This window comes from Lagopus leucura, unplaced genomic scaffold (assembly GCF_019238085.1).
Source record: "Lagopus leucura isolate 7727_CA_CO unplaced genomic scaffold, USGS_WTPT01 Super-Scaffold_100019, whole genome shotgun sequence".
Classification (NCBI taxonomy): domain Eukaryota; kingdom Metazoa; phylum Chordata; class Aves; order Galliformes; family Phasianidae; genus Lagopus; species Lagopus leucura.
This window is the reverse complement of record NW_024962273.1, coordinates 6,859,509-6,883,629: the sequence shown is the minus strand read 5'-3', so window position 1 is coordinate 6,883,629 and position 24,121 is coordinate 6,859,509. Positions and strand designations below refer to the sequence as shown.

Sequence of the window (24,121 nt, the reverse complement as noted above, 5' to 3'; positions counted from 1 at the left end):
AATAGCTCGTATAAACTGGATTTCAGTTTCACTCACCTTGAGACATTTTCTTTGATTTTCTGTTCCCAACACACAGGACTAGTGACAGTGCTTAGCCATAAATGCTCTCTGTGGTAAATACAGACTAATTAATAAGTGCCCAGGAAGCTCTGGGTTTTGCAAATGCAAGAAGAACATATGATATTTATTTTGTTTATTTTAGTAGCAATTGCTTTTTGTTTATTAGTAGAAAACAACGCTGAAATTAAAGCCACATGAATATTAAATGAGGCTTTAAATAATTTTTTTTTTAGTTCTGCCCTGCAGATGACTTTACTTAAGGGTACTGGCAATAAACATTCAGATATATACACGCAAACCTGAAACAGACTGCTTTTATTTCTTAATTAATGATGTGAAAACTCATTAACAACACAGAGAGTTTTGAGTGACTTTTAGGTAAGCTACAATTTTTATCCTCAATATTCAAGTACAGCTCTTCCAAAATAGCTGAATCACAGTTAAAGCAGCTGCATCGAGGCAGGAGATGGTGAGAAACCATATGATTTAAAGCCAGAATGAACAGAATTTTCCTTCAGGAACTCCATTTATTTTTGGGGAAAAAAAAAGAAGAAAAAAAAAAAAGTGCAATGTTAAATGGTGTTCCAAAACCACCACTGGTACAAGCATCTTGAAACAACACACCGGGTCTCTCATGATGGTTTCTTTCTGAAAAGCCTAGTTTTTTATGATATGCCACGATGGCTAATCAAATGTCAACAGTTCAGGTCTCTGAATTAAGGTACAAATCGAAGCTCCCTAGACTCTATAAAAATGGAAAAGATAGCATCAAATTAGGAACTGGATCCATCCTCCGAGCAAATTTAGAAAGACATATGGTGACACATTTTTCACAGAAATCCTCCTAAATTGTGTTTTCAGAACAGGACCACAGAATCTGTATGAATCCATTCGAAACAAACATTTAAAGTAACTCCAAATACACTCACACAAAATGCTATTCAGTTTGTTCAGCTGTATTTCAGGTATATGAATTAGAGTTAATAGGAAATGCATGAGTGAAGCTCCATACACATATGCCTACAGACAGCTCCAGCCAGAAGCAAAAGGTATGTAAAATGGAAATGTTTCAAACAGAGGGACTCAAAGTAGCGTAGAGAACATCAGTGTACCAGCAATCTGGACTAGGCACGATAACCAGGTACAGCCCTGATTTGAGTGACAAAAACAAATACAGATTGGGCCAGACTGTAAAACAGTGAAAATCAACACAGCAGCATTAACTTCAGAGCTGAAGAATCTGACCATTCTTTTTAATTGACATTTTAAGCCTGAATGAGACCAGCACATTCTCAGTATCTTGAATAATAATTAGATTGCATCCTATATACAGTACATAGAGAGACACACTTCTACTCCTTCTTGTGACAAAATATAGCACTTCTGGGTGAATAAATGTAATGACAAAAGAATGAAATTAGCAGAAAATCATTTTGCCTAATAAGAAAGTGTTGATTCAAAATATGAATGCTCTCCTCAGAAGAAGACAAGCTAGATAATGGGCTGCAGCAGTGCTGCCGAACAACTGGCAATTAGACAAGTGCTGTGTGTACTACCTGTTAAAGAACAAAGAAACAATCTGTCTTTGCCAGGCTGTGAAGAAGGTAAGCTTACAAAAATTAGAAGACACTAACGGATGTTCGTTTCTTATTGATATATATCGGCAAGGCTCTCCATCATCTTCAAGCTACATAAATAGCAATTAAAAAATACACGGAAAGTTTCAATCTATTATCATAGACTCCTTCAGACCATCATTTCAAAATTAATCCCTCCAAGTGCCGTAAGAGTGAAGAACACAGTACAGCAGACTACATTTGTCCCATTCCTATAGGGCCAGACCAACATAATGCTGTTTCAGTCTGCAGATTAGCCTGTTCACATTCTGTAATCTTGCTCAAAGACCACACACTAATAAATTTCCAGAAGCAACTCAGAAGGAGAGGATATTTAACCAACTCTATGCACAAGCGTATGGCTTGCTTTGGATGAGCAAGCCCTGGGCTAGAAAACGAGACACTGCAGAATGCAGAATCCTCCACATGACATGGAAGGCCACTCAACAGCATGACCACTCCAAATTATCAGTAACGAGAATACTGGAGGATAAGAACATAGGACTGCTCAATATTGTGCAAAACCTCCCAGAGAAATGGTGCCTCGGCCATGAACCTATTTAGAACCACAAATCTGAAGCTACTCAGAACCAAAACTATGAAGTCCCTGAGCAGAAAGAGGCTGGACTAAAGACCTCTAGGGCCCTTCCAACCGATGTGCTTCTAGGGATATGTTGCTACACACAAAACAGTTGCTCTAGTTGTTCTTGCAGAGCTTAGTGGCTATTAAACAAGATTTCCCCTTAATGATGTCTTATTTCAGCTACTTCAGCTCACTGTGGATTTAATAGCTGCCTCTCAGGCTTCAAATGCAGATAGGGCTTTAGAAAATAGCTTTGTTATTGAAGTACAAATAAATGCATGCATTCTTACACTATTGCTCATGCATATGGGATTCATGAAAAATCCAATACCTTATCACCACTTGTGTCAAACCATAACATCTCTCAGTATGCAGATTCCAAGTAAGAGACTTACACTGGAAAATTATTCACTGATAGCTGGTATTGTTTCAGGGCTTTTATAAACAGTAACCTCACACTCATTTGTAGAGACTTCTCGATACTCCACAGTTTTACTGGGTGATGATGGAGAAGATAAAACAAACATTTTTACTTTATCTGATCATGTGTAAATGAATGAACCAGTCCTGTATCACTGATAAGATGATTGCTAAATGGTTCTTCTCAACTTCTAACAATGGCCTGATGAAAGGAATTAACACTGACAGCGGTAAGTTGTTTTCTCAGGCACTGAGGCTTCATGACAAGAGAGATTTCTTTTGCGGTCAAAAGACATTTTATCAGTTGAATATTCTTCTCCATTAAATGCATTAGAGGCATCCAAGGATTTGCCTGACATTTAAACAACTTCTGGATTATCCGTTTGCCTCTCCACAGTGATGTGGATCACCTCTCTTTACTGAATGCAAAGGCTGTAATGCAGATCAATTTGTTCACCATCTTTCCTCTGTCACTTATTCCGTTACATTTATCTCAGTAATTCATTACAGACCTCACCTAATCTGCCTCCAGGTTTTGAGGATTCTTTAATGTGAATGAGTTTGTTCAAATATGTCAGACTTAATGGACATGTTTTAGGATGATGCATGTCAGGCTTAATGTATTTACCATATTAATCAAGCTTGCTTCCTTCACATCTATTTCCATTCCCTGAGAATGAGAAAACATGAATTAAGTAATTATTTACTTACTACTACAGTAAAAATAACCGAAGCTTATATAGCCTACAAAAATGGTGGATGAAACCAAGTCTTCTCCTTGGCAGAGGGGATTGTCCAGTCTTTCTAGCTCTTCTATTGGAAGCTTAGCACAAGCTTATTAAAAAAGCAGACAAACTGCTATTGTTCACACCAAGCTGTGGAACAGACCATTGAATAATTTATATAAATTCAGCACTATGAGTATGTACATCAAATGGCACATTTTGAAATAAAATTTGAAACTTACTTTTTCAGTTCCAGTGCACATCAGATCTAGATTTTAGAAAGAAACCTAGGCCTATCCAAGACAAAAAAGGCAGTTTATATGAATAAGGATTTGTTAACTATGAATAGTATCAGTATGACAGAAAAAAGGCAGCCTTCTATATCATGGTTTAGATTCATGGGAAGCCGGATAATCAGCAATACTGGGACACTAAATTAAGGTTTAGAGAGACCACTTGTTTTAACCAGTGCAGTGGAACAGGCATGAGGGAAAAAGTGAAAAATAATGCCTTGGCAGTGAATGAATGTATTTGTTGGAAAATCACACTGAAAAATCAGAAAGAAGAGTCAGAGATGAATGAATTCACTTGAGGTATTACAATGAACACAAATTCTTTTCCCTATAGAAAAATCTGTTTAGGAAGTGGGGTTTTTTTTTGTTTGTTTCTGTTTTTTTTTTAAATTATAGTATAGATAGCTTTATAGTATAGCTACTGGATGCTGGATCAGATGCAGTATCAGAATACACAGATATGGTTGTCATCTTCAGTGACTTCATAGCTTGATACAAATAATTATAATGCTGGCATTTCATTTTAAGTAGAACCCACTCACATCTACAACACTTTATATGCCCTGTGTTGTTATCACTGTATCTTCAAAATTGCTATCAAGTTGCTTGCAACTTCTCTATAAAACTTGCTGCCAAGGACGCTCCTGTTTTTTATTGAAAATACAGTTGAATCATTTTTCTTTCATGTGTACGAAGCTTAAAGTGGTGGACTTGAAAATACAATGCAACATGTAAAATACCACCAACCAACAAATGTTCCCCTCTGGAACATAAGGAGTCCATGGAATTTAACCAAACAGTCCCTTAAGAAGAAAAAGAAAATCTTTAAAAAGTTGCTTAAAAGACAGACTTTCATTTTTTTCTGACCAGACTGCCTCTAAATTAAACTGCAAAACCCTTCTGCAAGGTTGTTCTTGTAAAGCAGAAAGAAAGATGACAAAGTCTGCTATAAGGCAGATGATTATCAAGAACTGTAATGGAACCAAGCACTGGGCTACAGCAGAACTACAAAAGAACTCCCTGACCTCAGTGCATGTTTTTGTTCTACCACAATGTAGCAAAGTCTACAACACACTTTTAATGTTGCTTTGGTAATGCAGATGCCCAACCCTCCATCCAGCTTGAGACCTTCCAAAACCTTTTTAAGAATCTGCAGGCTTTTTCTCCATATTGTAAAAATGACAATATCTACAAGTTCCCCTTAATGCTGGACAAATCAATTCTAAGCAAGTGACCTGGACCTCCAATGAAAATTTAACAGAAATTAGACTCAAGTCTTTCTTCACAGTCTGAAAAATTCTGCCTACACTTATCTTCATAATATTTACCTGTCTCTGAATTTCACCTGATATACTTGAAATAAACAGTATGGGTCAATGCCACAGACGGATCATTTCTTTCCAAGGACTGCAAATATTTCTACTGTGGATTCTAACTACTGTCAGGGAATTAACTCCCCATACAACTTCTGTAGGGAGTGTAGTTGTACTTACAGTGGACCAGACAGAACCAACAACAGCCAGATACATTTTGGATTACTACTTCTATTTCTTGCATTATCAAGTATATTATGCACAATGCTAACACAAACTCTAGATCTATTGAGAATTATCATCATTTCAACTTATCTTTACTAGTAATGTCTTTCCAAGTACCAAGAGGACAAAACCTATCTCCAGTGCTCTCCCTGATGTCAAAGCTCAACAGGCTTTCATTAAAGAATGAAATTGGCTCTTTAGTTCAATCAGTGGCATACAAAAGATAACATTTTGAAGCCAAAAGTTTCCAGTTCAGTAGAACAATTCCTCTAGATGAACTGGTCATGCTTACGCATCCCTGAGCTCCAGTGCTTTAGACCTAAATTGCTTATTTGATTGATTTAGAGACTGCTGAGAATAAATTGACAACTCCTATATGGCTAATAAAGATATTTACACACATAAATACATAGGGTAGGTTTAGCTTACACATAAGGAAGAAACTCCTCACTGTGACTATGGTAAGGCATGGAACATGTTACCAGTGAAGCTGTGAGTGCCCCATCCCGGGAGGTGCTCAAGGCCAGGTGGGACGGGGCCCTGGGCAGCCTGAGTTGGTGGATGTCAACCAGCCCATGGCAGGGGATTGGCACTGGTGGGCTTTGAGGTCCCTTCCAACCTAAGCCATTCTACGATCCCACGTTGCCTTTATTTTAGACATAACATTTTTGATGTAACTGTGACTGTATGCCATAGAATTTTCATTTAAATTTGTCCATAGGAACAAATTCTTCAATAAGTATAACTTGTTTTCTTGTGCTGTGATTTTCTGTTTTTTTTTTCCCCTTGGAGTTATTTTTCAAAGAAATCTCTTAATACATTATAATGAATAGAATCACACTTTTACAGGAGTGAAACATTAAACTCTGACTAATGCATTTTTCTTCCCAAGATGTCCAATTGTTAACCTGTCTGTGTAAAGGTGTCATTTGTAACTCTCTCAAATATTTTTGGCTAGTGGGAATGGGAAAATTCAAGACTGGATGTAAACACTGAATATTCTATTCCACGGGGAGAAACAGAATTCTTTTCCTTTGTGAAACGAAGGCTTTTTAATGTTTACATTAGAGCAATACTGTCAGGAGCTTGACACCTTCAAGCATTGTATTCAATAAAGGAATTTTATTTATATGAATGTCTTGAGACCCTGCTGCACCCGTCTGAGCTAAGGAGTCTGTCATGACATAAAGGGAAAGTCAACCTTTTTATCACATCCTTTCTCTTATTAGGTACTTTAACATTTCCCCCTTCACACACTTTTAAAACCAAACTACTTTATTGCAAAAGGCATGAAGAAAGAGCTCTGAGGATAAAATACTCCTGGATTTTCAGATCTCTTGTTTGTGAGAAGAGCTGCCACATTTGGCATCCTCACTGACAAAAACAGAGTTATGTTTTTAAAAGTTTATAGTCGTTCTACAGATGTGCTTAAGCAGAATATAACAATATAATTGACTGTTTCGTGTGGAAATGATGTCTTCCTGAAATACAGGTATTCCAGATGAGAAATTTTATATTACTACACATTCTTGTACTCTTTCAATGCAGCAAAACCAAAGAGTCAGCAAAGTATGTAAATTTGTTTAGATCACCAAATGACAGTGAACTAAAAACTAGCAACTGGCAATTCATGCAGAGTATCTCCATTAGGAAGTGATGAATAAGCAATGTCTTACACAATACCAACTTTGAAGACTACTCAGTTACACACATCCTGTTCATCAGCTAATTGGGCAAAAGTGGTATCAATTTAAGAATTTTACATTAACAACTACAACAGCACTTATCTTTAACAAAGAATATCTCTCCTGCTTAATCATAGCCTTTCTACATCTGTTACATATTCTGCTCCATTTAGTTAACATTTTAGAACAAAACCAGCAGAACAAAGTCATTAAAATGCAGCTACAAAACCAAAACTTGTTTTTTTTAAAATGACTGTTTATGATGGTGTGGAATTCAGACCAGTAAAGAACTGATTTACTGCCCACTGCAACTATCAAGATGTTAAAGATCCCTATTCCACAAGAATCTCAAATACTGTAAAACTACTCCATGAAAAACAACAATAAAATAGGAGGCATTACTTTTGGAGCAGCCCTCGTAGTTTGTAACACAGGAAGTTGAATTTGTCTCTCTCTCATCTCACGTAATGTTCCTTACAAAACAAACAAACAAACAATGTGTGTGTAAAACTTTGTACCAGAAAAATGCCAGAATGTCTAGGAAGGACTTTGGTTAAAGAATCTGAACCAGACCCAGGAAAGTTTGCTATCCATAAAGAGCAGTGTGGATATACAGCAGCAAAACTCAGTGCAGTATGAAACACAGCCTGATGAGAGGGGCATAAAACACAGTAAGATGCTGATTTAGGAGTACTCGGGAAGTGCAGTTAGATCCATGCTTTCAATTTCCCTGCCTTGCCCTTGTCCTGGTGAAGTAACGACTTGACTCAGTGTGCTTGTGCCAACAAATTTGCTCAGACTTGTATGATTTGTACTATGCCAATACTACCTATTGCACATAATGACTCATCAACAGAGTTTCTTGACATTAATAACCAGATCCTCACAGCAAATTCTTAGTTAATCCAGATGTTTTAAAAAGGCAGAACGGGGTTAAGTTGTATCCTGCATTAAGCCTTTAAGAGATGGCATTGTCCAGGTAAAAGAAGCTGATTTTGTAATCCAGATGATGGAAAGCTCCTCATTTGAGCTACATGCGTTTCACAAGGACAGCACTGCCTAGCTACTGCAGTGCCACAAACTGTGGACTTGTACAGACCTGGGCCACAGACCTATTTATCACTCTATCCATGTCACCAGCCCTGAGAAATGGTAAAGGAAAACATCTTTTGGCTAAGAAAGAAGGTGCATTGCTGCACAGGAGGGCTATGTTCACAGTGATGACCTCTTCCATCTAACTGAATGAACTCAAGGCACAACAGAAGCCACCCCAATCCACGACTACATCGTGTCAGAGACCCAGTTTGGGTGCATGAGGGATGGGGAAAATATAAACACTACATGACGACCCACTGACTAATATATGAAAATACATAGTGAATAGCTCTTAGTAACAGCTACCAATTATACAGACAAATGCCAAGGAAGCACTGGAGTCTTTTCAGGACAGGGCTGTGCAAACAGCTTTGTTTTCTTGATCTGTAAAACTGGATTTAAAAAATAAAACCAAATATTTCACATCAATTCAAAGAAAAAGTTTTTAGAACTTTTGGTTCAGGATTGAGTGCAAAATAATTTGGAAAATTTTGGGTGATTCTTGTTTGGGCAACCTCTGGTAACAGAAAGAAAGGAGCAAACATTTCACTTTTCAGGACTTGCACCTATCCAGTTGCAGAATCCCATCATAGTCTTATACTGCATTATTCAAAGTTCTTACTATTTAGCTATTGCAACAGAGCCAAGGTATGGTTCAGTTTCAAAGACTTTAGGGATCTCTGCTGCAAAGACGACAGATTTCATTTGGTTGATATCAGGATTGAAAAGGTTGTACAAGTCAATAAGGCATGTAAATGTTACCCCAAAGTAAAATGTGTTTCAACACAATACCTCTTGTTCAGCCTAACTTGCTGGGTTGACAGCATTAGTGAAACGAAAGAGCTTCTGGCTAACACAATCACTGACTGTCCTGAAAACACTGAATCAAATTTTAACTACAGTTACAGTCTGCCTGCAAAGGGAACTTGCTAAGGGAGATTTTTCTTTCATTCAGTATCAGAACCTTATAGTGATGACATACTGCTCTAACACAGATCTTAAAAAAAAAATTTCTGCTTTGTCCTCCACTGCTTATTAGATATTTTAAGAAGCACTGAAAGTTCACCTGCATTAAAAATTAGAGTGTGTCAATCATGAAAAAGGGCTGATGGTGCCACCCTCCTAAAAAGCACATAGCAAAGACAGCTCATTTTCAATAACAACTTCAAGGTCTGCTGAACAGACACCTGGTTTGCTACTCATACCGGGACAGTTTATCACAGTAATTATTCTGCTATTTGGAACTTTATTCTGAACTCTACTCATTCAAGGATAGACTGCAGGGTTACAGTACATCAGTATTATTCGCACTGAAAGCATCGTGCACAACAACCTTAGAGTTAGACCACTGTATGTAACCCACTAGTTTTGGAGACTGAAATGGTATTTCACAGCCAGACTCTTAGAATCCTTCTATTAAGCACTGCTTTGATCCACAGTTGATAACGATCCACAGATGAGTATGTACATACTCATCTTTTACACAGTTGTGAAATCCAACTACTAAAACCAGAGCTAAATGAATGCTAAAACTGACATCATGTGGGCAAACAAATAAAATAATGAGAATTACACTTTTTTTTCTTTTTTTTTTTTTTTCCCCCCAGGAACTGAGACAGCAATAAAATCCGGTGTAAAATATAATGTTGTACCTATCACATGACTCTGACATGTAGTCCTTGTCATGGTGTCCTCCTCTTCTTCTTGCAGGTTTTCTGTGACTACGTTAGCCTGTACAAAAGTGAGGAACATCTGTGACTATGTTTATGTTGCTTCATGATAATTACAGAATATATTTTCAGAAATAAACCGAAGTATCAATGCAGGGTAACTAATATACTTCAGTAGACAGCCTGTCCCATTCTATTAACAATATCAGAAGATGACAACTTTAGCTCCATTAAAAGTCACAACATGCAGCAGTCAAAAAGTACCCTTGGAAAACGAAATTCTTCTAAAAGAAAATTCTTTTTCTTCTTTTTTTTTTCCCCCTTGATAAAGAATTACACTCAAGACAGCCAATCTTGTTATTGTTTTTCTACAGAAATACCATGGTTGAGATTCTATTCCAAAAAAAAAAAGCAAACTTATGTGATGTAAAATCGCTGTAATTCAATTTCCAATCATTTAACTTTGGCATTTCTGTTTCCACATCTGTTTAAAAGCATTTTAATTGCTAAACAGAGAAGTAACTTGAATTTAAGAATGCAGTGCACAATAAGAGCTCTTAAGTCAAACTCTTTAAATCTTAAAGTATGTGATCAGGTGGAGGGAAGTGATCCTGCCCCTCTACTCTGTGCTGGTGAGACCTCACCTGGAATAGTATGTCCAGATATGGCGTTCTCAATACAGGAGAGATTTGGACCTGTTAGAGTGCGTCCAGAAGAGACATGCACAAATGATCCAAGGGATGGAATACCTTCCCTATAAGGACAGGTGAGAGAGCTGGGGCTGTTGAGACAGGAGAAAGCCCTGGGGAGACTTGATAGTGGCCTTTCAATATCTAAAGGGAGGGGAGGGGTTATAAGAAGGGGACAAACTGTTCAGCAGGACAAGGGGAAATGCTTTCAAACTAAGAGAGAGGGGATATTTAGACTGGATAAAAGGAAGAAGTTTTTTTTGCAATAAGGGTGGTGTGGCACTGGCACATGTTGTCCAGAGAGATGGTGGAAGCCTTGGAGACATTTGAGATCAGGCTGGACCAGGCTCTGAGCAACCTGACTGAGCTGTAGATGGCCCTGCTCATCGCAGGGGAGTTGCACCAGATAACCTTTAAAGGTCCCTTCCTATTCAAAAGATTCTATGATATTCAAACCCCCTAGATTGTTCTGTTCCCCTGCAGTCCTATTTAGAAAGCATATATATAAGGCATCTTCATACAACAGAGTGAAAGCCCCCTGTATTACACTCCATCAGTGGCCATAATTCAGATCCAGGGACATATTTTTCTGCTGTAGTCTCTAAATCAAACAGCAATAAAGATACCTGCAGGCTGCAGAGAAAAGGAAAGCCAGGGCTGCAGAAAAAAATATTGCCAAGATCTCAGAAATCTTAAATTGCTTGCTAATCACTACCTGCAGTTTTACTCCACTTAACACCAAATTCCTTGTAACATTAAATATATACTCTAATTTAAACCAGTAGAATTTATTATAATTTGCATGGCATATCTTTGATCGTTGTCCATACTTGTCTGGCTTACAGAAGTAGCCCTATTGACCCCTGGTGACTAGCCTCAGTAAGACATGGAAAATTCTCTATTTATAAAAGTGCATTTATAATCTCTTAATCCCAGATATTTGATTTCTTCTGAAATGAGGCTCTTTAGGCTATGGAAAATGAGGAGAGTATGTACTCATCTGACATCAAATTATGAATAAAACAATTTCTCACATGTGCAGACCATACGGCAGTCTGTGGCTTGCTACTGATGTGACATTTCAGAATATTAGATAGATTTCTGGATGTTCCCCAAACACACTGAACTACAGACAGGCCCTGCTGTCCAAAACTGGTGTCTTGATTTTGGTGCCACACTTCCACTTCACAAAGCAAAGCCCAGGGCTTCTCTAAATTACACCGGGCTGTAATAAAATCACAAAGATGAAATGAAGCAGCGCAGCACAAAAATGATTGTATCTCACCTTAAGCTTCAGCCAAGGACATGAAAAAGTATCAGAGAACGTGGAATATCCTTGGTGTGAGCTAAAGGATTATGTATTTCTGCTGGCTGGCCTTTAGAGCAAAGAGCTTTTCTGATGAACACTAACGGGAAGTGTATCCCTTTGAAGGTGAATGCACATGGCTGCCATTGGTGGAATATCACTTTTTCCATAAATTCAGTGGCAGTCAAGCAATAGTGTTCCTTGTATGAACAGAAATCAGAGGTAACTGGTGCGTATGTTATGGCATAATAGTGCCCCAAGCCTTTACCTTTATTTAATTGTCAAAATAAAATGGGCTTTAAAGGAAAAATAAAAAAAAAAAAAAAACAAAAAACTACTGTATAAAATTAATGTTAAAAATGTTATGGCCAAGATTTAAAGTAGTACATACATGACATGCAGTTTCTGCACTGAATGCACTTTGCTTTGTTCAAAGAAGAAAAACAAGTCCTCTTAGTTTAGGACTTTCCAAAAGATTCATGTTGTTTTCTCCAAAAGCATTCATTTTGTGATTTTACAAGCAACAAAATGCACAATAGCCATTCTGCCACATGCGACAGTTTTCAGTCACAGCTATCTCCCAGTCCTCTGCAATCTGCTTCAAAGGTAGAAGACACCAAAGGATAACTGAAAATGATCGTAATAAGATGCGTGCACTTTGTATTTACGACTCTCTATTGTTTTCCTGGCACGAGCTTGGAGGGCGAGATGAAATCTCACATACTGTGGAGTCTCATGGTGCATCTCTTCCCTAAGTTAGCAGTGAGAACAGTAAGCATCTTTTTATTCTCTTTATTCTAGATGTTTTCAGCCTTTTAGCATGAGATATTTCTTTCAGAAACTGAATGACACAAAACCAAAGCAGGAAACTCACGAAGATGAAGCACATAATGTAACTCAACTCAAAAAACAATATGAAAAATACTTCCATTCTCAGTGAACAAAAGAGCGAATGGTATAGCATAGGTAATGCCTTTTCCATGTCACAACTATGTCCTTTAAGGCTAAACAGAATAAAGAGGATTTCTTCATTATTTATGTACATTAAGAACAATCTTTGTAGTTCCCTAATAAAATGAAGTGTCTCATTTAGGACTATTATTGCTGCATTTAGAAAGATTTCACAAATTGATAGACAAAAAGCACAGCAAATTATTGCAGCATTAGAAAATAATAAGAACAGAATTGTAGAAGCAATGTACAGAGTTTTTCATACTTCTGTACATTGAAGATATACCCTAAGCTGTCAGGACCATATTAAATGGAGCATAGTTAAACTGAGTGGTTCTGATAAGGGGCTCTGCTTTGCTATCAAAGTTCTAGATCAGTTGGATTGAATTTCCTGCATATTGCACATTTCCACACTTTCATTCTCTCTCTTTCCTTTCAGTGACACTACAAGGACAGCCTTAGATATGCTTATAATTTGTGGTTTTATAATGCAGGAGACATCTACATTTTCAAAGAAGAGATGATACCACAATAGTCAGGAAGGAAAAGTTTTCCAAAACATTCATTCTGTGCATGTTCCCCATAAGTTTTCCAAAATGACCTTGTGGACACTCTTAAGGAAGACATTTGCATTAAGTAAAAAAACACTTGCCTGAAGCCGATACTTTAACCTTAAGCATCCTAAACAACAGCAGAGTTGTTCCATTTCCTGTTATGAAGCCCTTTGAAATTTCTTTTATCCTTGAACCACGTCCCAAAGAATTTTTATTCCTAATTCTCCCAAGTGAAATAGTTGCATGTGTTGTACTCCCACAATTCGGCTTTATCACAACAATAAAAAAAACAGCCTCAGATTCATGCTCAGGATATATATTTGGCATAAATTTTCGGATTATTTTGTGAAAGTAGTGATTATTGGTAAGAATTGTCACAATAATATGGTCTGATACCAGGAATGAGATAAGAATGCTCAAGAAGTTAAATCACATAAGATCAAGTTAAAGCATCTCTGTACTCCTCGAGCTTGAACTTTAATGCATTGTTGGAAAGGCACTTGCTAGGCAAGAAATTGCTCACTAAATTCCATGGTTTATTACTAAAAGCTTCCCAAGGAAGGGCATCCATTCAGTCTGACTTCAGGCTACAATCCTAGACTGTGAGTATACACTTTTCAAGGTACAGAAAAGTCAGACACACACATAACCTTTCAAGTACCAGCATTAAGCAGCTACCAGAAAATAAAATGATTTTTCTTCTAAATTGCACCATTCCTACTTGCTGGGTAAATTAAATAATCAGGTGTAGTTAGTCCCTTCCTGAAATATAAAACTAGCTATGAGGCATTAACGGGGAGATATGCTGTGGTACAGAGCCATGGGTCAAATATAAGCTTTTGCTTTTGGAAAATTCCCTTTTAAGTGATGAATATTCCCAAATGTGGTCAAAAGCTTCACCTTTTCCCTGTGAGCGTTGCACTTGTTAGGCTTAATGCTTCCTATAACACTCAGAGTAACGTTCAACGCTGGCAGGCATGCAATTTTCAGAGAAAGGGGAAAAAATGGAAAAATGGAAAATGGTCCCATTATTTCACTGTATCACAGTATGATTATAACATTGCTGTGCATGTATCTCCACTGAAATTGAATTCCCAGAAGAAGCAGTAGGGTCTTCACAACTAGCTCTGTAATCTGGCCTATACTCAAGCTGCCAACTTTTGTATTAATTCACAGTTCTCTACCTACACAAAATCATATATAAACAGTTATTATCCTGTTTATCTGTACTGGCAATAAGGAGGAGCACATCCAGAAGTTAAAAAGACGGTAATAATGTTTTCATGGACTAAAGCACTTACCAGGGTCTGATTCTGCATTTCCATATCAGCTTTTGTGTTGCTGTTTTTCTTGTGGTTTCCTTGAGAGCTGATAGAGTTGCTGTGAAGAGAGGAGCCCTGGGAGCTGCCCTTCGACACACTCCTGTAGGAAACATTATTTGATCCACTTTCTGTCTGCTGAGCTGCTTTCTTATCAACTCTGCAGGTAGAGAGTGATTCCTCTGATAAATTACATTGCCCTTCTTCAATCACTCCACTTTTCCATTCCTTTAATGTTTAAAGTAACCTCTCTGTATCTTTCTGTCTCTAGACCTTTGAGTGATAAATGTTTCTAACTAGCCTTGATCAAATCTGTCACTTGCAATTTCAGGTAATATATCAATTTAGTCTTGCACATATAATGATTTATTTTATATTTAGGACTGCTGGGGGGCAAATGTGAAAACACAGTATAGCAATTGCTAAGTTTTCTTGTGACCAAAGGTTATGGTAGGCAGAAATGTAACTAATCCTGATTAATTCCCAAATTTATGTTTGCTGGTTGCAACACATGAAAATGGAAGACATTAAAATATGCACCTAAGTATCCTCTGATTTCAACATATCACCTGCCTACATTCTGGATTTCTGGAATCACCTGTAATTTGCCGTTCTATAATATCAAAGACCTTTGGTTTGGCTAACAAAATAACACGAACATAATTACCATCACCTTAAAGTCCTGATAGTTTACAAAGCGGTTGTTCAGTGCATTCTTAGCCCTAAGGACAACATACGTTCAACTTAGAGTCTAAGGATGCTCTAAAACTTACAGTGCACAACAAAACATCCCATACCTGTTCAAAAGCTCTTTCATAAAACTGTCTTTTGGTAAGTATGTAGCTGAGGTGGACCCTCTGATTTGTTCACATCCAATCTTGCCAGATGTGCTTCGTGATGGCTTCAAAATTTTAAACTCCACAGCATCATCTAAAAAGTCCCCGCTGTCTGTTTTCCTGTTAATTTCATTTTCCACTTCACAGTGTTGTTCAGTTTGCTTTTTTTCTTTTCTTCTCTCTATTTTTGACTGCTTAATTCCAAATCCTGAAACTCTTGGTTCTTTTTTTTCTACCTTTGTTTTAGGAACATCGGGTTTCCTGCTGCTCAGTGCTGGCAGCTTACTCTTCCGAAAGCCAAACCAACTAGCTATAGAGGGCCCAGTCTTTTGTTTAGTCTCTACAGTGGGAGATTTGTTTTGTTCCTGACCCTTCTGGACATTTTCTTGGATGCACAACATGACCTTCTCCTCTATTGTAGGTTGTACAGCAGGTGAACTAAAAAAATCAGTAACATGAGAGGCTTCTGCTAACTTTAAAGACATCTGCTGTCTCTGTGATTTTATTGCTTCCAGTTTATGTGGACATTTTATTCCACCCAAGCTATGAAATGATGAAATCTGTTTGGAAGATACAGTAGCTGGTGCATCTAACTCCAATTCTGCTGGCAAAACACTTTTTTTATTTAGAGCTTCGTGTTTTAAATTTTCACTGCTTTTCTCACTCTGGACAGATAGACTGCGTGCATCTTTCACAGAAAATGATTTGTTTCCATCATATTTTGAAGTGTTTCGAAACGAGTCTACTTTTGGAGATGATCTGAATGGCAGTTTGCTTGGGCTTCCATGCTGGTTATTGCTATTATTTCCAAGAGAACCTTGTCTAGAGTAAGAATTTTCTGTGTTTTTTGAAGTATTTGAAAGAGTCTCTTGTGTTGCTGCTGACCCAGGAATGACCTTGATTTGAAGTCCTTCCATGGCTGAGTTCTGCCTTGTTAGAGAATTTCCTCTGTCAGAAGTGTTTGTAATGATCTGAGTCCGTACTTTTCCAGGACCTTCTGTCACAAGGGCAGATGACTTTTCTCCTGTATGAATGCTGAAACTCTGACTTCGAGCTTTCGCTCCATTCATGCCCAGAGCTGGTTTCAAGTGTGACTTGTTGCTAGAAGAAAAAGATCTCTTAACTAATTTTCTTTCTAATTCATCTACTCTGTCTACCACCAAGCTGTCATTTTCATGTGAATGAGGTGATGCCGTATCCATACTAAGTCTCACAGTAAAATTATCTTTTATTTCATTATCAGACTTAGAGTCTTTTAATTCAGCACCCATTGCACTTTTGGTGGCTGCACATTCATTTTGCTTGTACTTACTTGTACTCACGTGGCTTTTGGAAGCTGCATTTATACTATCTTTTTCCTGCTTCCCTGGGACGGTGGAGCTCTTTCGGAGAAGTTGAGGAGATTTGACAAATAATTTCAGTCCTACAGGAAGACGGGTTTTCACTCCTTTCTCATTAGAGTTTTGTGTGGCATTTGCAGTGTCACTACCATGAAACAGTGTTGACAATGGAGAATTATTTACCTGAGATAGCAAGGGCTCACTCGCACTTGTTGTATGACATTGAGGAGTTGCTGGGAGAATGTTTGACATCTTTTGTGGCTGATCAACCCCACTGTCACTGGAAATATCCTTCCTGCTGGAATGTGCTTCTTGTGAAGTGATTTCCAGTGATGGACCCAGAGGATTGGACCTGCCTGTCTGAGAATCTGTGCTCAGAAACTCACGGTTCCTGTGGAGACCCATCTGATTAGTGTTTTTTAGGCAGACTTGCTTTGTGAAAACTTTGGAAAGTCCTTGGCATGCACTACGGGGTTGCTGAGATATACATTTATTTTGCATAATTGCTTCAGAATTTTCTTGAAGGTAAGATAACTCAATTTTGGCCCCAGAAGATACACTTTTTGCTTGCATATCACGACCAGATTGATTATGGATGCCAGAGTTTGCAGTTCCCTTTAATGATGATGATTTCAGTATATTTTTTGCTGTTTCACCTGAAATAGCTCCTCCTAACTTCATAGCTACAGGTGGTGAATGACCATAATCAGGCCGAATCAATAGGGATGTTGACCTGCCTGGAGGAAGGGGTGGGGATGGCGACCTGGCTTCTACAGTTGCTAAATCATGATTAGAGTCTCTAGTTGGAGGTTCTCCATAGTCAGTAGGCTCTATAAGGTGCTGAGGCAACAGTGGTGATGCTGGACTCTGACTCTTTGGGTACTTTGTCCCATTGCCTCTGCCCGGATGCTTTGAGCTGGGCAGGGGGTGGGCAGGGGGCTTTGGAATCTGGAAGTCGACTTTTGAATCAAAATTACGAGGTGGACTTTGTGCCTTTTTGAGTCTTGAAAGCTTTACAGGTGGCAGAGCAGGTGATTTTTCAAGGGTTGCAGAGGTCACTGATGTAGCTGCAGGTGCCTCCTCACTCTCTGTCATCTTGTTTTTTTGTGGAGAAAATTTACCTCTGCTGGGTATTTTAGTCAAGATTGGCTTTTGATTGATTCCTGCATGAACAATGGGGCTTGAATTGGTCTTGTATGATACATCATACACTGGCTTCACTGTTTTTTGTTGTGGGGCATTTTGCAGTATTACTCTTCCACACGGTGAAGATTCACTGCAGGTCATGGAGACAACTGTATTTTTATTCCCTGTATTATCTTCGAGAGGCTGTTTCTTAGTTTTGTCTTCAGGTCCTTCCAAAACAGTGTAGTCTCTAGCATTTGCTCCTGTCTGCAAATTAGCTATTCCCTGAGGTATAAGTTCAGTATATTCTGCACTGGACCTACTTTCTGGTTGGTTGATTGATATCTCATTTCGTGTTACAGTGACAACTCCAATTTGATGTGAGCTGAATTCAATGGGCTCGCCATCCTCAGCATCAAATATTACTGTAATGCACTCCTCAGAAGAAGTCTTTTTTATGACTTTTTGTTGTTTAATGAAATTACATGTCTTTGGCCTAATATCTGAGCGAACAGACGTCTGCCTTTCCTCTTTGTCACTAGGTACAAACTGAGAATTCTCCGTGACTATGAGCTCATCAGAGTTCTTTGTGTACTTTTCAGTAAAAGGAGTTGCTAATAAATCTGATGGACTTTTCTCATCACTGCTTTCTATATGCAATTCATCCAAGACTTCATTGTCATCAGTATCTGAAAGCTGAAAATTAAGGTCCTTCCAGCCTATATTAGCAAGGCTTTGATCTAACTGTAAATCAGGCAGCTTTGTTCTGGCGCATGATTCTACTTCCGCCTGAAATCCACTGACAAAACTAGTCAATTTTTCTGGTCTTTCCTTTGAATTAAAACATGAACTTCTTTCTGGAAAATGTTTCCTATTAGGATCCCAGTGAAAGAGACTGTCAGAAACACTATGAGTTAATTTATTACAATAGATCCTGCAGTCTTTGCTTGGTACTTCCTGCAGCAACAATAAAGATGAAGAATCATCATCTGCATCATCATGTGAATCTGAATCATAAGAGAAAGTTTTGTTATGTTCAGTGCAAATACTTCCTATTTCCATTGGCTTACAGTGAGTCTGCTCATGATGGCTGCCACATTTAACTCCAGGGGAATATATTCCTTCGTTGGAGTTCATGCAATCTTTGTAACCCCATTTCGATATTACTGAAGGTGATTCAAGTAATACTTTTTGCCTCTGTAATTTCTTCAGTCCTTCTAGGATATGGTTCTCCTTGATACGAGTTGGAGGCAGATCATCTGCAGGACTAGAAAGGTTGCTTGGGAGTGAAGAACCAATGCTTATTCTTTTATCCCAGCTCACGGATGACTGTAAAAACAAAATAAAACTCACATATTATTCACAATTGCTTTTAATAAGAAATGTTACAATTTTATTAAAGAAATTTAGGAGCACATAGTACATTCTATTTTATTCATTGCTATTAACAGCAATCTTCTTTTTTAATATAGGACTTCATACTGGTGCGAAGGCCACAGTGGAATTAAAACCTTTAGGAAGAAAAATGTGAATGGAAGGATTAAGATAAAGAAGGAGAAGAACAATTTGGATTGTGAAAAACAGAATAAATGTCAGAATAAATGATGAGACTGTGAGCAAATTGGAGTGATAAGGGAATTGTTAAAAAGAGTTAAAAGGGAAGAGAGAGAAAGGAAGGGAGATAGAAGGGAGAGAACTCCTACTGAGTTTTTTGACAAGTGTTTTAAATGTGAAAGAAAGAAGAAAAAAAAAATATTTCTGAAAGTCATCGTAAGCTAATAAATGAAGCAAGTTAATTTGATTTACCCTTTTGCTGCATGTCTTCCCATCATTCCAAGTGTAGGAGGAACCACTGGAATATTCACTGCAAGCACTTGAAAGGGAGAGTTCACTGCTACTGCAGCTGCTCCGGGGATATAGGCGGTTAGGACCTGTCACATTTAATTGACTGTGGCATTTCAAGACAGGTATAGTGGATTTCACATTCTGTTGGCATTCCTAAAACATGAGAAGAAACAGAAATATCTTATGGCTGGAAAAAGATCATTTAACTTCTGCCTGATTAAGAAGGACAAAGACAAGCCAAGTAAGCTACTTACACATTCCTATTAGGCCATTAGTGTCTGGTGAATTTAATGCAGAGAACTAAATTAAAAATTGCCAGTATTTTCATTTGTCAGGGGGAAAAGCCACGATCCTCCATGTTTTCTTTTTTATTCTTGAGCCAGTGTTCTGCTCTTCCTTTGCTAAAGACTATTGAGTCTGCTTGAATTATGCTTTGTATATAAGCAGCATGCTCCAGTTAGATACAGAAAACAAAGTTATAAGAATACAAGTACATCTTGACAACTGCATTATAGCCCTAGAATGTAACAGATGAGGCTGTATACCCTGGACAAGGTAAATTAATTTAGTATCCCAACCAGAATGCCCACTGAGAATGGAATCTCTCCATTACAGTCTAATTTTGGTTTCCTATCTAGTTCAAAGCTTTGTCTAAGAAACTCTCTGACGTAGGACAATCCATCTTTGTGTCACCTGCAGACAGCTGAAGCCTCTTGCTTATGCAATTTATTGACACTTTATGGCTGCCTTTAGTACTTGTGTAGTTATCGCCCCTCTCCAAATGCAATTTCAGCTGACTGTGACTAAGTGCCAGCTTTGAGGAAGAGAGTAATGAAGAGCAGATAGCACTTTAGGTAAAATATTAAACCTCTGTAGGAGTATCTAGGATGCCTTTAATTTGTTTTCAAACTAATACTCTTCTGCCTAACAATGTTAGATCTTCTTTAATGTTAAGTGCCTGCACCATTCTGTTAGGCAATTTTCCAGTTTCCTTACCAAATCAGACACCTTTTTAATTACCAGTAGCAAAAAACAGAATGGCACAACTCTACTTTTTATAAAACTTTGCTGTGAATTTCATTAAGAAAGAACATGATTGTGCAGCCTCAAAGAATATTTATGATTTCTGTATCGGGACATGGACCCAATCCATTTTGCTGAGATTAAAAATTTACCTTCATATTTAGAAAACGCAAAGTCCACAAAAAATTTACTAAAACTGTATGTGCAATACACAGCTGCTTCATGCAGAAATGAAAATGTATAGTTTGTAGGCACTTCTCATGCACTAACATTTTGTTGTATTTTTCCTAATTTCTTCCATTTATTCCTCCACAACCTTCCATTTATTATTACTAGGGTTGAACCTTTTTGGAGTTAAATGGGTGAGAGCAGAATTTTTACTGCTAAGGAGTTCATCAGTACAGCTATTCATTGCTCAGCTGACATAATAATGTTCTGGTTTTGACAAACATAACTACAGGGCAAGTCATTACTCTCTGTCACAGGCAAAACCTATGAATGGGAAAATCATTTAGAGGTAGCAAGAGCACATTTCACCTCTGGGAGTTATTGGTACATGTCCTCCTAAGAAGTCAAATGGATGCTGGAGGAACAGCCTTTAAATCTGTTGGCTCTGGGAAGAGCACATGCTTCAGCATCAGAGGCAGGATGATGCCTTTGTTTTTAGCTTTGAAACAGATTTTCTTGCTTTGTGGAGACAAGTTATTTCTGCCATTGTGATTCCCATGGGAGACCCCTTATCAGCTGTTACATTTTTCACACCTATGATGGTGTCATGTCCAGCAGGGCTGACTGTATAGAGGCCAATGGCAATACATGCTTGTCCTAGCTGTTTCAGATGTGGCAATGGAAAAACCCATGTCAAATACTGCCTTTTATACTATGCCACATCCCAACTGAAGAGAAGGATGTCTGTAAAATCCTTCCCTATATAATACTCTGTCAGAGAAAGGCGGAGACCTCAGCATACTGAGGAGTTTGCCTTCCTTTCCTGTTACCTTCAGTTAGTCTGCAGGCCTGGCCATCACTTTACTTTGTTTCCCTTGAACCAAAAGATGAGAAAGGTATTTGCTCCTGTAGTTTTAAAAGCGTGAAAAACATATCTAAGCAAAGCAAAAGAAGAGTTTGTCTCTGAAATCATCTTTATTGTTGGAGAGATGAGAAAATGTGCAAAAACATCACAGCGTTAGAGATTTTGAAGCAGAATATCCAGCTCACTTCTGGATTACCTTGAGACTACCATAAAAGGACTGAAATTTTCTCTGGCAATTTGCCTGTATTCTCTAAACTCTCTCAGAAAGTACTTTAAATTGTATGTTTATGATGCATTAATTAAATACATTTAACTTGAACATGGGTTTGTTAAATGACATGGTGAAATTTTAATTTTTTAAATTATGACTTTAAAATCATTACCTTTAACAAAATGAGAGTACAAAGTCCTGAATATAATATTACAATTTAAATACATAATTTTTTGCCAGGCATCACAGAAAACTGAAAGAATCAGACTACAAAAGAGACAAAACTACTTATTTAGAAAATCCTAACCTGAAGGCTTAATTACATGTTATGCAAAGGGTTGTTAGCATTTTTGTGAACCTTTGAAACAATGCCTTTTCATTACAATAAGCACTACAAAGGAGATCACATTTTTGTTGACATTACTGTACTTCAAGATCAAAGGCACGCACAGGTTCAATGTTCTGTTCTTGTTCTCTTTATTCCTCTCTATCTTCATGTGCTTTTGTTTTCTAAGCTACTTTTCTCTTTGACAATGAAACATGAAAGCCACACTGGCTAACATTTTGCCAAATAAGCACAAAGCTAAACCCATCAGAAAAAAAAAATGCAGAGCCCATGAATTTTTAAAAGTTCATACATAATATATCATAAAAGTGGATGAATAATATGGTGCATGGGCTTTAATAAAAAGCTCCTTGACCATTTCTCACAGATTCTGAGATGTAATCAATACCCAGAAAGGTATCTTGGGGACATTACTAAGATTTATGCTTTTTTGCACAGAGTGACACTATCTGCTTACTGTATCAACTGAGGATACAATATTGAATTTCTGAGAACAGAAGGAAGAAGAAGTATTGTTATCTGCCTCAACAGTGTTTCAATTCAGAGATCAGCTTTATGCTTCATCCCTGACATCAGACTTCTAAGGAGAAAAGGAGGGGTCCAAACGTGGGATACAAGGACAGCACAGAAACTCACGTGAATCTGAGCATCAGCAGGTCGCAACTGCACCGAGCTTCTGTTCCGTTCTACTTCTGACAGCAAATCTCCAGATGAGAGGTCTAGGATGCGCGAATGGAGTTTCTGCAGGGGGGGTAGAAGGGAATAAGCAAAGCATAAGCATACGTCAAGTATGCAGCAGATCAGCATTGTTAAAATTCCAAAGTCTGCGGTTAAATTTCAAGGGAAATAAAGACCCTGAGGTAAAAGAAGATTTGTTCTAATTCAAAATGCTGCTGGTTATGCATGTTTTGCCCAGGATTTCCTGTGTGAAGAACAGGTCGTTCTTCATCTAAAACAAACTGTACTTTTTCTCCTAATCTCTGCTTTGTAATTTACTACTACTTAATATGCAACGATGACAAATGGAGTCCCACCACTCTCCATGGAATTTGACAAGTTTCAGGGAAAAAGTATAAAAATGAACTACGAAATTAACATTTATAAATCAATCAACATGTTAATGTTGTTTTATTTACAAGCTGCTACACCGTGAGTGAATGATTGCAAAAGTGACCCTATTTTTAAACAGCATTGATCTGCTGAAGGCTTCCCTTGCACACATTTTAACTCAAAGTCATTAATGTCATCTGTTAGGAACAATTAATGTGAATAGAAAATAATTGCATCAGGGAATGAGGGACTCAGAGGATTTTGTGCATTAATATTCAGATGCTGTTCGATTATACACACAGTTCTTTCCTTCAGTTTTGCTTGGAAGGATGACTAAGCTGGTGCCACTTCCTCCACATTCACCTGTATCATAATTACTAAGGCTTTCAGTATGCATTAAGCCTGATTTGTTTTAATTGCAGTTTCAATAGAATCCATGATTTATGTGAATGCCTCAGCCAATGGCTTAGAAAAAGAAAAGAAATATCTGCAGTCTTGTCAGTCATTGGACCAACATATCATCTAACATAACAGGCAGTATAAATCTTATTCACAGTCCACTGAAAACAATGAAAAAGTACTTTAAGAGAAAAAACAGACTCTCACACTTAAGGAATTTGGATCAGGCTCTTGAAATTTTCCCAATAATTCCCCAAAGCTGCAGTCTTGGAGATCACATCTACCATCTCCTGTGCACCTGAGCGCTCCACGAGGAGGAGCAAACAGCACAGCCATCGCTGTGGCACTGTATTGGGTCCTTGACAAAGGATGTAGACTCCAGAGCAGGCTTGTTGAGATTGAACGCATG

The 24,121-nt window shown here is 37.9% G+C and overlaps 1 protein-coding gene across 5 annotated transcripts in view; it reads right to left on the bottom strand.

Moving 5' to 3' along the window:
• The window catches only part of NCKAP5 (NCK associated protein 5), a 337,371-nt gene that overhangs the window by 36,970 nt on the left and 276,280 nt on the right, over positions 1-24,121 (bottom strand). For 3 of the 5 annotated variants that reach the window (XM_042877826.1, XM_042877829.1, XM_042877830.1), the window contains exons 11-15: positions 22,900-23,004; positions 19,612-19,803; positions 15,302-19,134; positions 14,487-14,664; positions 9,668-9,746 (exon numbers count right to left, since the gene is read on the bottom strand). In XM_042877826.1, coding sequence (XP_042733760.1) covers positions 9,668-9,746; positions 14,487-14,664; positions 15,302-19,134; positions 19,612-19,803; positions 22,900-23,004 — 4,387 coding nt within the window. The remainder of the gene's footprint in view (positions 1-9,667; positions 9,747-14,486; positions 14,665-15,301; positions 19,135-19,611; positions 19,804-22,899; positions 23,005-24,121) is intronic. The other 2 variants (XM_042877827.1, XM_042877831.1) reach the window with 2 other exon arrangements.